Source organism: Hipposideros armiger, unplaced genomic scaffold, assembly GCF_001890085.2.
Source record: "Hipposideros armiger isolate ML-2016 unplaced genomic scaffold, ASM189008v1 scaffold_41, whole genome shotgun sequence".
In the NCBI taxonomy this organism is placed as follows: Eukaryota; Metazoa; Chordata; class Mammalia; order Chiroptera; family Hipposideridae; genus Hipposideros; species Hipposideros armiger.
The window spans coordinates 1,500,648-1,516,959 of NW_017731391.1; the positions used below are offsets into that span (position 1 = coordinate 1,500,648).

General features: G+C 41.5%; 1 protein-coding gene across 1 annotated transcript in view; it reads right to left on the reverse strand.

The window, feature by feature from the left end:
• The window catches only part of MTHFD1L (methylenetetrahydrofolate dehydrogenase (NADP+ dependent) 1 like), a 193,336-nt gene that overhangs the window by 148,538 nt on the left and 28,486 nt on the right, over positions 1-16,312 (reverse strand). Inside the window, exons 9-11 of the mRNA XM_019638958.1 lie at positions 5,173-5,264; positions 3,300-3,397; positions 397-570 (exon numbers count right to left, since the gene is read on the reverse strand). Coding sequence (XP_019494503.1) covers positions 397-570; positions 3,300-3,397; positions 5,173-5,264 — 364 coding nt within the window. The remainder of the gene's footprint in view (positions 1-396; positions 571-3,299; positions 3,398-5,172; positions 5,265-16,312) is intronic.

Sequence of the window (16,312 nt, forward strand, 5' to 3'; positions counted from 1 at the left end):
AAACACACACACACACACACACACACACACACACACACACACACACCCTGCTCAGTTCAAAATGTTTTACTTTCAATTCTTATTTTTAATTTTTATCCTGAAAAACAAAATGAAAACTCGAAGGGGCAGGAAGGGTGATCAAAATACACTATGAGAAACAAAAAATAAAGTACTGGATTAACAGCTCATTACGTTTCATACTGTGTGGAGACTAATTTGTTTTGCCTGGAAAATAAAGACTTATCTCACATGAAATGAAGGCATGCCAAGTGAAATGGACAGGATAATGTCAAATTTGCGAGGAGGATGGATTGGAGGGGTGTGATGACAGACATACACAGGGAAGAGAGTTTGATAAACGTCTTCGTAGTAAAATAGGTTGGAAAGCAGTCTTACCCAGCAACTAAGACGTATTTTCCATCTGCTTGGTCCTTTAACCTTTCCAGCAGGGACAGACGTACTTTGGCTTTGCTTTTGCCATAGATTTCAATTTCATCTGCAAGCAATCCTATCTCCTTGGCAAGGACATCCACGGCTTTTGGAGTCTGTGCTCTGGAAATCTCAATATCGCTGCAGGGGGAAACACATAAGAGGCAAGAGTCTTCTCAGCTTAGGTGGTCGCTGCTAGCGTGAAAAACAGCCATACGTCACGCCAACAATTAAATCAAAGTGATAGCTTTGCGGTCATTTCTCCCAAGCAGTATTAATCACAACTGCTAGCCATTAATGTGCAGGAGAAAACGGTACATAGCTTTAGGGAAGCAACTCTTAAAAACTTGTAAGGATCCTAGAGCTCTGCCCAGGTACAAGGACAACACCTATGCCATAGGAGCAGAGGCTGTGAATTACAATGTGTCCAAAGGTGTCCCAAGAGTATAAATCCATCACGGAGTTCAATGCTTTCTAGGGGTCATCGGAGTCATTAACCATGAATAGACAGGTTATTGCATAATGCTCCATTGCTGGGCTAGCCACATGATATCTTGGCTATTCAAATATGTAGAAATGCTATTTTGTTTTATCTGCTTCCATACTTTCCCTCTTTCTTTCCTATTTCAAGTCCAAAATCATATTTCAAAATATTTTATTAATTACATAACTGTAATGGACCTAATGCTTGAAGCCCAACTTCAGACACAGGAATTTTTAGGCGCTCCGGAGAACCACTGGGCAAATTCTTTATTCTATTTTCTCATCTGGCAATTTGAGAACATGGCCGTTCATCTTACAGGAGTGCTATGAAAATCAGCATGTGCTGAACTGCTCAGAGACAGACTTTTGGGGCTCCTGAGCTCAGCCATTTTTAAATTTTTGTATTGGGGGGTTCAGGCCATCCACCTGTCTGCCTGACCATCTGTTTGAGAGTGAGACCTGGCAGGCACAAGCCCAAGAGCGTGGGAGAACAGGCATCGGAGACTCAGTCTTAAGGGTTGACATCTGAAAAGGCAGTAGTCAGTTCCCTGACTGGCCCTGAGCCCTTCCTTATTTGGGGACACAGTAGTCTCTGCAGTGGGCAGCAGATCACCCTCTCCACTGGTGGCAGATCACTCCCTGCTCTGGACATTTTGTTGCTACGGCTGACAATCTATTCTTAGCCCTTATACTGCACTATCGTCTCCTCCATGACCCCATAAGGGTCTGATCTTGGTGCACGGGTTAACAGTAAAGCTACCTCCAATCCCGACTTCTCTGAAGGGCACTAGAACAGCTCCGAGAGCGGAGAGGACCCCTTGGGCCAGATGAGGCCTGGGCTCTGTGCCTCCAGCCGGGTTATCCCTTGCTCAAGCCTGCCTGCATTTTCCTTCTCTGCTCTCCTCCCCTGTCCCTTTCACTGTCCATGCTCCTACTTCATTTTACTTTCCTGGCTAGCCCTTTTTTCTGTTTCTTTCCTGCCACACTCTCCTAAATCAAAGAGCCCACTCTTGGAAAATCTCCAAGGTTTTTTTCTTCACTAGCTAAAGAGCGACAGTGACATCATTTTGATGTTTTGAGTGATTTGTAAACTACTCAGCCTGCGTTTCTTTCCCCAGTGGCTCTAGAAGTTAAATTTGGTTAAGCAATTAAAACACTTTTTCCCCAAAGTAGAATTTGTTTTGATTTATACAAAGATTGTGGTACACGATTTGGGAGGGTCCATCTCAGTTCGTTTTAGCTCTATGTAAGTAGAATTTACTCACTTTAAAAAATTAAGGTCCTATAACAATATAAGTAACTTGAAATATATTTTATGAAACAGATTATACAACTACAGGGATGGTATTACAAAAAACAGCATCCCTTGGAACTTGTCACAGAAGATGACTAAGATGTTTAGTCTGTCTCAGAGGTGAAGGATGGCGGGAGGGTTTCGCCAGCCTGATGGGTATAAGCGAACCACAGTGCTCAGTAAATGCCCAAGGAAACAGGTCAGTTCTAAAAAAGCAACTGCTAATCAAGTGAAAACTTAAGCCAATTACTGGAAGTTTTATCCATCGACACTCTGATCTCATCCCAACACTGGCGATGGGATCACCTGGGGAAGCTCTGGCATCGCATTATGCCCGCCCTGGATGAGGGGACAAAGCCAGTTTACTGAGGTGGCAGGGCAGCCACAGAGAACTCATTATGAGGCTGGGGAATGCATTTATTTCTCTGGCTCGGCTATCTTATCTCACTAATTATGCTAAAAATGCTGAGACAATGTCCTCCAGTTTGTATTTCCAAATTTACAGAGAAACTATGTAGCTTGCACTTCATCAACCACCACTCTGAAGAAAATATCCATCTGGTCTACCACAGAACATCTTGTCACACAGGAGATAACACCTCTGAAGGAGCTTAGCGCACGTCCCACATGGAGCAGTGTTTGGTCTGCTAGGCCATTTCCCCCTCGAATAGAAAGCTACGTGGTCCTGAAGACTGAGATGACATATGTTAGGCATTTCTAACACTGAAAAGCATATTCCAAATATTACATTACCGTGTTTTGTCAAACCTAAGATACCATTATTTTATGGACTACTAAGGAGAAAAAAACATCGCCATTTAATACAGGACACATCATCGACAGTGAGGGACATCCTGATTTCAGAAAGGAAAAATATACAGTTTGGAATTGAATGAATATGGTAAACATGTTCATTATTATTTAGTTCTGGGGGACATAAGTGACAGAAAAGCAGTGGGGCACTCTGATTAGAGAAAATGATCTACCATCAAAGCCATAACCCCACGCGTCATGCCCCCCACTTAACGGATCATTCTGGATGTCGAAGGCACTCTGATGAGCTGATGTCAGTCTAAACAAATCACCCGGATACCTTGGTACGGGCGAGAGGGGCTGCAGTTTCAGGCAGTGAAGTCTCCACCTCGTGTACTGCTGTTCACGAAGCCATCTCCTTCCACTACCGACCATGTTCTTCAGTAAGAACAGAAAGAAAAACACATCAGGAAGGTGAAAGCTGACAGGGTATGTGTCTGAATTGTGACAATACTGCGCAGGCATGTCATGCCACGAAAAGGATTACGAAGTTGCACAACAGCTCAAGAGACTATCAGGGATACTTTTATTTTCATGTTATTAAATTTGTAGTTCTTTTCTTAAAATGGAAAATGTGAGATATATGTACTATTAAAATAGTTCAAGTGTTCACCTGAAGACATCAAATACAAAGATTAAAATTAAGAGTGGGTTCTCCATCTTGATGAGAAAAGAAAACTGAGGAACACATGAGAATGTGTGAATGATCAGCTTGGCTGCCTGGCTTCCAAAATTTGCAACACCATTTAAAGTATAATCCTTCTATGTTGATATAAGAGAATAAGTAAATTAAATTACTAAATAGTAATACAGACAGACACAAAGAAATAAAACTTGGTTTTAGTTGAGTTGTCACACAATCCTTACGTCCCATTTTGAAGTAAAGTTTTAATGGAGTACTGCTATGTATGTAAGAAATTAACTATGAAAGAAATGAACTAAAACTTGCTTCTGTTTAATTGTACTGGGGCAAGAACAGAAGCTCAGGTTTCTCTGCCGCGAGTTAACGCCTCTGCTGGCACTCGCCATCACTGTAGGCAAGGGGGCCGGCAGAAATAAGAAACTCGTGGAGTAGCGCACTGGAGATGTTGGGCTTTAGGTCGCAGACATGGGGTTGGCTCAACAGGATGGCCACAAATCCTTTAATGCCCCTCTCTTCAAGAGGTGAACCCAATTCCCTTCAGCGTGAATGTGAACTATTGGGTTGTCGGAAAAGTCTTGACGCATTTTTGCAACGAAAAACAGAAAAAATACGTCATAACTTTTCCAACAACCCAATAGATTGGTGGCTCACTTCTAGCAAAGAGGAAAAAAGGAAGTGGCGGTGTGTGACTTTGGAGATGAGGTCATGAAACCTACTGCGGCTTCCTCCTTGTTCTCTCCTTTGGATCACTCATTCTGGGGGAAGTTAGCTGCCACGTCATGAGCAGCCTTAAGGACAGCGGTTCTCAACCTGTGGGTCGCTGGGTACTCATATGTGGGCCTGGAGACGGATAGAGGAGCGGTGTCTCGGTTCCTAAGGCAATCGAAAATATGTGTTTTCCGATGGTCTTAGGCGACCCCTGTGAAAGGTTGAGAACCGCTGCTTAAGGAAAAGTCCACAAGATGAGGAACAAAGGGATGCTGTCAATAGCCAATGAGGAATTAAATACCACACGCCAACAGCCATGTGAGTGAGCCATCTTGGGAGTGGGACCTCTAGCCCCAGTCAAGCCTTCAGATGACAACGACCCCAGCCAACATCTTGATTTCAACCGCACGAGAGACTCTGAGCCAGAATCATCCAACTGAGCTGCTTCCAAATCTCTAACCCACAGAAACTGTGAGAGAATATTTGTTGCTTGAAGTTGCTAAATTTTGGGGGGTTATTTATTACACAGCAATACAGAAGTTATGATGGGCCCTGAGTTGGGTCCCTGCCCCATATTTGTCATGTGACCAAAGGCAAGTAAGTTAATTTTTCTAAGTTTCCATTTCCTTATCCATCACATGGGAATAACATTGTCCTATAGGACTGTTGTGAGAATCAAATGACATATGTGTGCACAAAGTGTTTAATATTGTGTATGCTAAACAAAAAACCTGTAAAATATTAGTCACCATTACTCTAAGCTCCAGACCCAAAAATTTTCAAATAGCTGTGTCACACCAACCTGAATCCGCAGAGCGGCAGCAAGGAGGCTCACATCATCTTCTGCGATGCGACCACTAAACTGCATGCTGGGAGGACCACATCCGAGCTTCCCTGGAAAAAATTTGAGGGGGGGGAAAAAAAACCAAAGACTTTCAGCAAATTGTCTTTTACATCCAGCTGCTCCTTGGGAAAAGCTGGTACATCGAATGATGTTCTCCTTTTCAACCAAGGAAGTTAGGACGTCATAGTGCAGCCTTGGGCACAGACTTAGGCTGAATTAAAATTCTGCCTCTACCTCTTATTAGCAATTGTGACGCTAAGCCTGTTAATTAATGATGGTAATATCAACCTCATAGAATTTTGTGACAATTGAATGCGCCATGGTATGTAACATGCTTGGCATATGGTGTGCATGTTTAAACAATGCGTATAAAATAAAAGCAATGTCACTCATGAATATGAAGTATAAGAAGGGGACTAATCACCTAAAGGATAGGCCTCGCCAAAGTGTTATGTGAAGATCAGGCTTCCTTTGATAATTTAAAAAATTCCTGTCCTACAAGTGAGAGGACCAATTTTCCATCAAAACAGAAATTTTAGAATATTAATTTTAGGAATTACCTGGTTTTCAAAATAGAGAGGCATGTATAAGAATTCTGCTTTTCCTTCCTTTGATTGGCACTTAAAGCTTATGAAAAGTACACACACGTGTAAAATGCTTTAGTCTACATCCTCCCTTAGAAAAAAGAAACATTTCTAACAGCATCTCTTTTGAATAAAGAAACTATTTTCCTCTTTTTTGGCCATTCCACTTTTAAATTATCCAGTTTGCTGACGGTCCTTTGCAAGAGAGCGCGAAACACGTAAGAATAAGTGTTTTGTGATGTACTATTGTTAAATGTATTAAGGGTATTGGAAAATCGGATCCCTCAGGTATTGTTTCAAGATTAGCCACACTTCAATTTTGTAAATCATATTTAGGCAAAAGTCAAGAGTCTAGAGAATGAGAGAGATTTATTTTGTTTTGTTTGAATCACTAGAGATCTGACCTAAAGGTCCTGTCCAACCCTTATGGAAAAGAAATATGCTCTTCTCATTCTTATCTCTATCTTTAAATGATGGGGAAACAGGAAAAAGCTACATTCTAGGAGACAGTATCAATTTATAAATGCATGTTCCCGGAACAGAATCACAAATATCCATGTCAATGAAGGATATTTCGCCAAAGCATTACACAGTGAATAATTCCTCCCATAACCTCAGCCACTGCATTGCATAAAATAGAACGTGGCTAAAATCAACAAAAGATTTTAAAACACAACACAAAATGCACATGAACATATTTTAGACCTTAGAAGAATCTTGTAGGAACCAATATTTCTCTTTTCGAAGACGCAGTTATCTGAATTTCAGTAATGTTTTTTTTTCCTTCTACTATATTCTATACAATAAAATTAAGTGTAATTTTTTTAAAGTGGAAAAAAATGTAAGATGGTTATCTCAAGGTTACTGGATCAGAAGTTACTGTAATTTTTTTCTGTGTACTATTCTGTATTTCACAAATTTTATAACATGAACACTGTATTGTTTTAGTAGCAGGAATCAATGTATCTTAAAACTGAATTACAAGTTCTGAGTCTGGAGAATTTGAAACAATTAAGATGTTAATTCAACAAAATCAGGAATATATCCTTAATAAATTTCATGGCTAAAGAGAATCGAGCAAGGAAATCATTATCTCACCCCTGCCTGTGCAGAGCGAGGGCCCCACCCACCCGGAGGGCTGTCCACATTTGGCCTGCGAGTCCAGCAGGGGTCCCATCCCAAACCAAATGGGTCTTTTCACTTCTCACTAAACACTCCCCATTAACTCATGGTTCCTCCAGGGAGAAGTCAATGAATCACTTTAAAAGATAGCCTTTCATTTATAATTTCTGTTATAATAACCAAACTTTGCACAATAAGAAAATTTAAGGCTACAGTGTTATAATACTTTCCCGAGAAATCAGAACAGGCCTTTCTGACCACAGCAGTTTTGAGACCACCCTGGGACTTTTGCCAGAATAAATGAAGTGGGAGGAACCAAGGCAAATTCTTTGGTCTTCTTGCCATCTCAGTTATATGGAAACATTTCAGCTTTTTTTGCAATCTGGCCAAAGGCACCCTTTTTATCACAAAAGCACTGCATGAACTCACAAACTAAACTCTAAATATTTTCTCCCCCTCTAGGAGAACAAGTTACTCCAAAGAGATTTGCATTAAGGTTTGAAAACAGGATGAGCTAAAAATTACAATTAGTACAGAAAAAACTCTCAAAAAACACTAGTGATTAATTTTTATGTTAAATATATTAACCTTCTAGGATAAACAGCAAAATGCAATAAATGAAATTTTAGTACAATTTTTGTGACAATGCTCAAGAATTTCATGTGGAACTTAAAACATCTGAATTCTACCAAATAACTATGTATTACTATTTTTAAAAAGAATACAATGTAGGAATCTTTAGAGAAAGGAATATAATTAAAATATTAGTATTATATAAGCAGCCCCTGTTAAAATCACTGAAACCAAATTAAGAAGAAATTAATATGGAATTAATTTCCGGCAATAATGTATCTCATGAATAGATAGGTCCAAAACATCTAGAATTTTCTGGAAAAAAATTAAAGAAAATAGGTAGTAGATAAAATGGATTTTAGAATAATTAAAGTTCAAAAATCATAAGCAAATATTCCAAATGCACTAGGATAATGATTAAATTACACCCATGCCTAGTTTCTCTAAAGCTGCCTTCTTACATTCCCAGAATTTCAGCAGACCGCTTCCTTCCTTGGGCTTGATTTTTCAAATATAAACTTACATTGTGCTACCATGAAGTCTGGAAGTTATTGTGTGTGCTGGTGGTGTGGCACCAGTGAAGCAGAGGGAGGAGGTGGACCAACATTGACTGGCAGCCACCTATGAAAGAGGCAGTGCACCTGAGGTGTGTATCTTATTTATTCCCCAACAGCCTTGCTCCCATCTTCCCCAAAAAGATAATGAAGCTCAGAGAGCTTAAGTTATTTGCTTAAGTCACACAGCCTATTAGTACAGTGATATTAAGAGTTCAAACAAATAAAAAAACTCCTATCATCTCTGAGTCAGATCAGTGCTGACCCCAAATTCCATGTTCTTTCCACTACATTATACTAGACTCCCTTCAAACCCATAGGCGGGAAGGCTCAAGTACCCCAGGATTCCCCAGCTCATTAGCATGCGTCCTGGGGTGCAGCCCAGGGTTCTGTCCCCACTCCACACTATACAGAGTTATGTTCCCTTAAAATTATGCTGCAAATTGTTCTGACCCACAAACTTGCTGTTTTAATACGGTTCTCTGGGCCCAAGACATAAGACCAGTTTTTTCTCCTTTGTCTCATGTGGTATATCAGGAAATACATTTTAATACTAGGGTACAAAATGGTCTTGCATTACAAGATCATGGCCCACTTCTTTCATTTGAAATAATTTTTTAAATAATAAATTAGTTATCCTTATAGCTAAAAAACTGAACACTGCTATGTCCCTGTTTTAAATCTAAACATTAGAGTCGTGCTGTAGAAGAGTGAACAGATTCAACAAGTTAGGTGTAATCATTTTACGAGCACTACCTTCTGGGATACCCGCCACCAGGAAAATCTTTCCAGAGATCAGGAATTCAATAAAATGCCTCTATAGAATTACCTCATCATAAACCACCACATCCCATCTATTGTTACGGGAGAGGGCTGGGTAGGGAAACCCTGCACCACTAAGATGAGTATAAAAGTTTCATTATAAAACCCTGTGCTCATCCAATCACAAGTTTATTAAAAATTCTTTTGCTCTTAAGTTTAAATAAAGGCACCTTTCCTTTTAATAATGCCTGAAAAAAATCTATTCATTTGTTCAAAGTGTCAAGATTATATAAAAAGGGGCGGGGAGTCTTTCACCAATTTAATCATGGATTAACTTTTCATAGTAATCACGGTTGCTAAAATTAAAACTGACTATTGAGAAATGTAATGCTATGTATTATAAATAGTACCAACTGGAAAATGCTCTTTCATTTTATCAGCACAGCAGTTTTCATCTTTGTCTTTGCCCTGTCGGCCCTGCTTTTAAGGGGAGGAAAGTTTAAGGAAATTTCTCTCTAATTCTACAACTAACTGAAAACAGCAATCAGAGTACACTTCTGAGCTCAGGTTTATTCACTCATCCAACACTCAGTATTTACAGAGCACTTACTATGTGTCAGGCACTATTCTGGGCTCTAGGTGCTCAAAAACAACAAAACTAGTACTGGACCAGATACATTTAAAATAAACTAACTGCAGAGAGATCGAAGATGGCAGAGTAGATAAAAACGGTGCCTGCTTTTTCCATGAACACATTAAAATTACAACTAAATTACAGAACACTCAACCTGGCGAATGATCTGAAGTCTGGCTGAACAGAAGTTTTATAACTAAGACTATAAAGAAGCCACACCAAGACTGGTAGGAGGGATGGAGACGCGAAACAGGCCCCAAGCCTCCCTGTGGCAGTTAAGAATCAGGAAGGATATCTTGGCCGTAGAGGTTCCCCCTGGAGGAAGGAGGGACCCCAGCCCCACACCAACCTCCCCAGCCCGGAGTACTGGTACCAGGAAGAGGAGCCCCACAACATCTGGCTGTGAAAAACAGTGGGGATTCCGACCATCTGGGTGGGATGGAAGGTGGTGGGAAACCCAGGCATCCTCTTAAAAGGCCCACACAGACTAACTCACTCCCAGGCATTCACCTTGGGCTCCAGCGGAGGGACAGTAACTCGGGGGGTGTTGGAGACATACAGGGGGCAGAGTGGGGGTGTGTGGCTCAAGGTGAGGGCTAGAGGACAGTCGGCATTTTCCCTGTGCGAGGGTCCTCCTCCCCTGTGGCCGGCAAACGGGCAGCATCTTTCTTAGGTTGAGCCCGCACCCTACGCTTACAGCCAAATCTGAATCTGATTGGTCTGTTGAGCTATGCAGCTCTGCCCTGAGGACTCACTGGGACTCCGCCCCACCAAACTCCCCCAATGCCCAAAGCATTTTTTCCATGAGCAGCCAGCCTTGCCTGCATTGCACTCTTTGAAAACTATCAGAATCCGACAGACCCCAGGTGGGTGGCAACTGACCTCAGTGTGCTCTGAGACTTTTGCTGAGTAGCTCCAGGCTCAGCACTGGCGCCAAACCAGAATTTACATTAACCTGGTGACCACAACTCTTCTCACTCCAGTGACTCCCTGAAACCCTGCCTCACCCAACTTGTGTACCGCAGGCGGCTTTATCAGTGGCTGAACCTTAAGCGAGTAGGCAGCTGGCAGCAGGCCTTGGGGTGTGATGGCTTTTTGTGGAGCTACCCCAGGCCCAGTACTGATGGCAGATGCCCTCAGTTCAGCCTTGGTTCACAGCGTGGTCTCTCCCACACACCTCCAGGGTTGGCACAGGCAGCAAACAACCGTGAATCACTTTGTAGCTCCTACCAGGTTGTCTCCGGCTGGTCACAGGCAGTGGGTGACCTGGGCCTGCACCAGAGCCCCTCCCAAGAGGCCCCAGACCCAACATACTTGGAGGTAGGCTTCAGACCACAGCAGAGCACCACCCAATTAGCCCCACGGGGGCACACATGAAGGGCAATCTCAATAGGCACCAGAGCTGACTAGGGTGAATCCCACCCAGTGGGGTAAGACCCCTGTTCAGCAGCCTGTAAACTGTGGATGTGGCCAAGCCCCACAGCCAATCAACCTGAAGGTCAATCCCACCCACCGATGTGCTAATAGCAACCAAGGTTCAAATGTAACAAGAGGGCACACAGAACCCACCTAAGAGATACTCCTAGAGCACCTGGTACAGGTGACTAGGGAGGCTGTGCCAGTGGGCCCCACAGGACACCTACTACATATAAGTCCACTTGGCCAAGACTGGAAGACATAGCAGATCTACCTAACACATAGAAACAGAGAGGCAGCCAAAATGAAGAAACAAAAAAATACATCTCAAATGAAGGAACAGGAGAAAACTCCAGAAAAAGAATTAAATAAAATAAGGCAAGCAACCTACCAAATACAGAGTTCTAAATAATGGTTATAAGAATGCTCACGGAACTTAGTGAGAACTTCAACAAAGAGATAGGAGAGAACTGAATCACTGATTTGGAAGACAAGGCAGCAGAAAACACCCAATCAGAATCGCAAAAAGAAAAAAAGAATTAAAAAAATGAAGATAGTGTAAGAGACCTCTGGGACAATATCAAGCGCAACAACATTTGCATCGTAAGGGTACCAGAAGAAGAGACAAAGCAAGGGATTGAAAAACTATCTGAAAAAATAATGACTGAAAACTTTCCTAACCTGGCAAAGGAAATATACAAGTCCAGGAAGCAGAGTCCCAAACAAGATGAAATCAAACAGGCCCACACCAAGACACGTCATAATCGGAATGGCAAAAGTTAAAGACAAAAAGAGAATCCTAAAAGCAGCAAGAGAAAGCCAAATATTGGGTTGTTGGAAAAGTCATGACATATTTTTTTCTATGTTTTTTGTTGCAAAAATTTGTCATGACTTTTCCGACAACCCAATAACTTACTAGGAAGCTCCCATAAGATTATCAGCTTATTTTTCAACAGAAACTTTGCAGGACAGAAGGGATTGGCAGGAAATATTCAACGTGATGGAAAGCAAGGACCTACATACAACCAAGGGTTCTCTACCCAGAAAGCTAGCATTTAGAATGGAAGGACAGATAAAGAGCTTCCCAGAAAGAAAAAGCTAAAGGAGTTTGTCACCACCAAACAAGTATTACAAGGAATGTTAGAGGGACTTCTTTAAGATGGGGGGGTAAAAAAGATCAAAATTATGAATAAAATGGCAATAGCTATTAATACATATCTATCAACAATTACTTTCAATGTAAATGGATTAAATGATCCATTCAAAAGACATAGGGTGGGGCCAGCCGAGTGGCACGTTGGTTAAGAGCTGGCTTGGGACGCCAGAGGGCCCTGGTTCGGATCCCTCATATGAGAGCCAGTGACACTGCCCTTCACAGCTAAGATGCTGAACAACAGCTCAACCTGGAGCTGGGTTGCCATGAGTCGCTGGCGACGGCGTAGGCTGCAGCCCCTGTGGCAGTGGGTTGCCATGGGCTACCGTGTGTAGCCAGCAGCCAGCGTGAGTGGCCAGCAGCCGCTGTGAGCGGCGGTCCAGAAGCCAGCGACTGATCTGCCTCGCCCAGGAAGAGTGCAATGATGGTGCCAACTTGGGCCAGTGAAGCAACGTCCTCCATAACTAGACTGAAGAACAAAAGCACAGCAACTTGTCTGTCCCCCTTCCCCCAATTCCCCAGCGCTGTTTCCATCCCCCAATTTCCCAATAAAAATCTTAAAAAAAAAAAAAAGACATAGGGTGGCTGAAAGGATAAGAAACAAGACCCTTACATGTGCTGCCTACAAGAGAATCACTTCAGATTGAAAGACACACACAGACTGAAAGTAAATGGATGGTAAAAGATATTTCATGAAAATGAAAAACAACCACCACCAAAAAATCCAGGGTAGCAATACTTATACCAGACAAAATAAGACTTTAAAACAAAGGCTATAACAAGACACAAGGTAGGACCCAGTAATCCCACTTCAGTGTATTCATCCAAAGAAACCCAAATGCTACTTCGAGGGGACATGTGCATCCACACGTTCATTGCAGCATTGTTTACAATGGCCAAAATGTGGAAGCAGCCTGTTTGTTGATGGATGAACGGATAAAGAGGAGGTGGTACATATATACAATGGAATGTTGCTCAGCCATGGAAGGGAATGGATTATTGCCATCTGTGGCGACACGGATAGATCTGGAGGGTATTGTGCTGAGTGGAGTGTCAGAGAGAGAAAGACAGATGCAATGTGGTTTCACTTATATGTGGAATCTAAAAAATAAAATAAACAAACAAAACAGAAACAAACTCATAGATACGGAGAACATTTTGATGGTTGCTAGATGGGAGGGGGGTTGGGGACAGGGTAAAAAAGGGGAAGGGATTATGTACAAACTGGTTGTTACACAGTAGTCATGGGGATGTAGGGTATAGTATGAGGAATATAGTCAATAATATTGTAATAACTATGTACAGTGTCAGATCGGTACTAGATTTGTTCAGGGTGATAGATGGGAAGGAGTTGGGGGACAGGATAAAAAAGGTGAAGGGATTAAGAAGTACAAATTAGTAGTTACAAAACAGTCACAGGGATGTAAAGTACAGCATAGGAAATATGAGGCCTGACAATTAAGTTCACGAACTTGTTGCAAAGATGTTGCTAACCTTTTTGGTATCAGAGGGATTATTCATTTTGCAGTTTTACCAACTGGACAGTCAACCAAATTTACTATTTGGAAGTGTTGAAAAGGCTGCGTGAAAAAGTTAGACGAAAATGACCTGAACTTTTGGCCAACAATTCATGGCTCTTGCATCATGACAATGCACCAGCTCACATGGCACTGTCTATGAGGGTTTTTAGCCAGTAAACAAATAACTGTATTGGAACATCCTCCCTACTCAACTGATCTGGCCCCCAACGACTTCTTTCTTTACCCAAAGATAAAGGAAATATTGAAAGGAAGACCATTTGACAACATTCAGGATATCAAGGTTAATACGACGACAGCTCTGATGGCCATTCCAGAAAAAGAGTTCCAAAATTGCTTTGAAGACTAGGTGCTGATGGCAGTGCATAGCTTCCCAAGCAGAGTAATTCAAAGGTGACAGTAGTGATATTCAGTAATGAAGTATGTAGCACTTTTTCTAGGATGAGTTCACGAACTTAATTGTCTGTCCTCGTATAGTCAGTAATATTGTAATAACTATGTATATTGCCAGGTGAGTACTAGTCAGGGGGATCACTTCTTAAATTATATAAATGTCTAACCACTATGCTGTACAACTGAAATTAATCTAAAATAATATTGAATGTCAACTGTAATTGAAAAATTAAAAATGGGGGGGGGAAGAAGGTGAAGGGGAATAAGAGGTTCAAATTTCCAGGTATAAAAAATAAGTCATGGGGATGTAATGTACAGCATAGGAAATATAGTCAATAATATTGTGATAGTGTGGTACGGTGTCAGGTGGTTGCTGGATTTATCATGGTGATCACTTCTTTATGTATATAAATGTTGAATAACCATGGGGTACACCTGAAAGTCTTTTTTTTTCAATTAAATTTATTGGGGTGACAATGATTAGTAAAATTATACAGGTTTCAGGTGTACAATTCTGTAACACATCATCTATATATCACAGTGTGTGTTTACCACCTAGAATCAGTTCTCCTTCCATCACCATTTATAACTGTTATAATATTGTGTGTTAGCTGTATTTTTAATAAAAATCGTAAAAACAAAACAACTAACTGCATCAGTCTATACATAGAATTGATAAATGAAAACATAATGCCTTGGTCTCCTCCTCCCCCCAAAAGAGAATCATTACATTGAAATCTAATGTTTTAAAGAATTCCTTAAAAAATAATAATAAAGGTCCTAAAAAGAAATTTATTAAAAATAAGGCAGGTGCAGTAATAAAATGTCACCTTCATATAATCATAGGACTCAAAGAAATTACAAAAGAACATGTAAGTAGACTCTCCTATCTCTAGCGAGGATTGTGTCCAAACTGTCCTAAATACATAAACTCAAACAGTAAGTAAATATTATAGCAAAGAAACATTCATTTAAAAAATATGTCATAACAGACTTTCCTAGTCTAACTAGGATTCTGAGCCATGTCCACCATTTATGGGTTAGGTATTGATTTTTTTCAGGAATAAAACATTATACCCAGAAGCTACATTTATCTCAAAGAAGTTATTTAGAGCGTGCCTTCTATTTGCTAAGAAGAGCTATTTATCCCACATTCGTATTATATGACACCTAACTGCTTCATTCATCTATGTGCTCTTCACCCAAAAGCTGAGTACGCGAGCATTCTGGCAAATTCCTGAGCATCTTCCCTTGCTCTCTGCAACCCACCCCACATCATTCAGCCCCAAGGGCTTTTTAATCTGATTGGTCAATCCTGGGAGGAGCTACACTTCCTAGAGAGGAAGGTCCAATACTTCTCTTTGAAGAAAGAGTTATATGAATTTCAATAACGCTTTTAGTATCATATTATTTTCGTTTCCTTCTAGAATATTCATACAATTAAGTTGAATGCTTTTCTTTAATGAAAAAAATAAAATGGTACTCTAGAGGTGACTAGATCAGAAGTTGCTTTGAGAAAAAAAATGCTGCCCTCCGGCCAGCTCAGGATAGTCTTCCTCTCCATTCTGAATTTGGGAGGAATGAGGCGGGAGGGTTCCTTTGCCTCCGTTCGCCATTATCTCTTGAATATATATGTTACTCAGGGACTTGAGGAGGTGTGCTGGGTGTGTTCCAAAGCTTTCTTTACCTCACTGTGCCTTTCTGTGAATGAGGATGGGGTACCCCCTATGGCCTTGCTCCTACTGGTCCATCTCCTGGGTACCCTGGTGCTGGCACAGGTAGCTTGAGCTACCCTAACGCTGGGCCCGGTGTGGTCTGGGGCATTCCTGGATCCCTTGGCAAAATACCATCATATACCAGCAGCAATCCTAACACCACCTGTTTCTAGTGGTGACTTTCACACTGTTCTGAGGCACCTTTGGAGGGAGCGTTAGGGCAAGGGGGACTCAGGGAGGCACGACGGCTGGTCTGCGTTTCCCATCCCTCCCAGCAACTCTGTTTGCATCTGCTTTTCCATGTTGAAGTTCAGCTGAGATGTCTTTGAGAGAAAGGATTCTGCTGCTTTTTAGGAGGCTCACACAAGTAGAAATTATCTCCTTTAGGTCACAACCAACTTGACAGCTCAATGCTAAAGGCCAGTAACAGAGGAGGAGGGGGCAGCTACTGCAGTTGGCATCTTGGCTTCTCTTTGCTGGACAACATGGTTCCCATATGAGTAACCCAAAAGGCAGGCACACAGGCATTCTGTTTCCTATCCCGAGTACATACGGTGACAATGACTACATTTCAGGAACACACTCTTTGAATAAGGTTAACATTTCTCATAACAATAATACCTAGTTTTATCAGCAACCCAGCACCAATTTTAA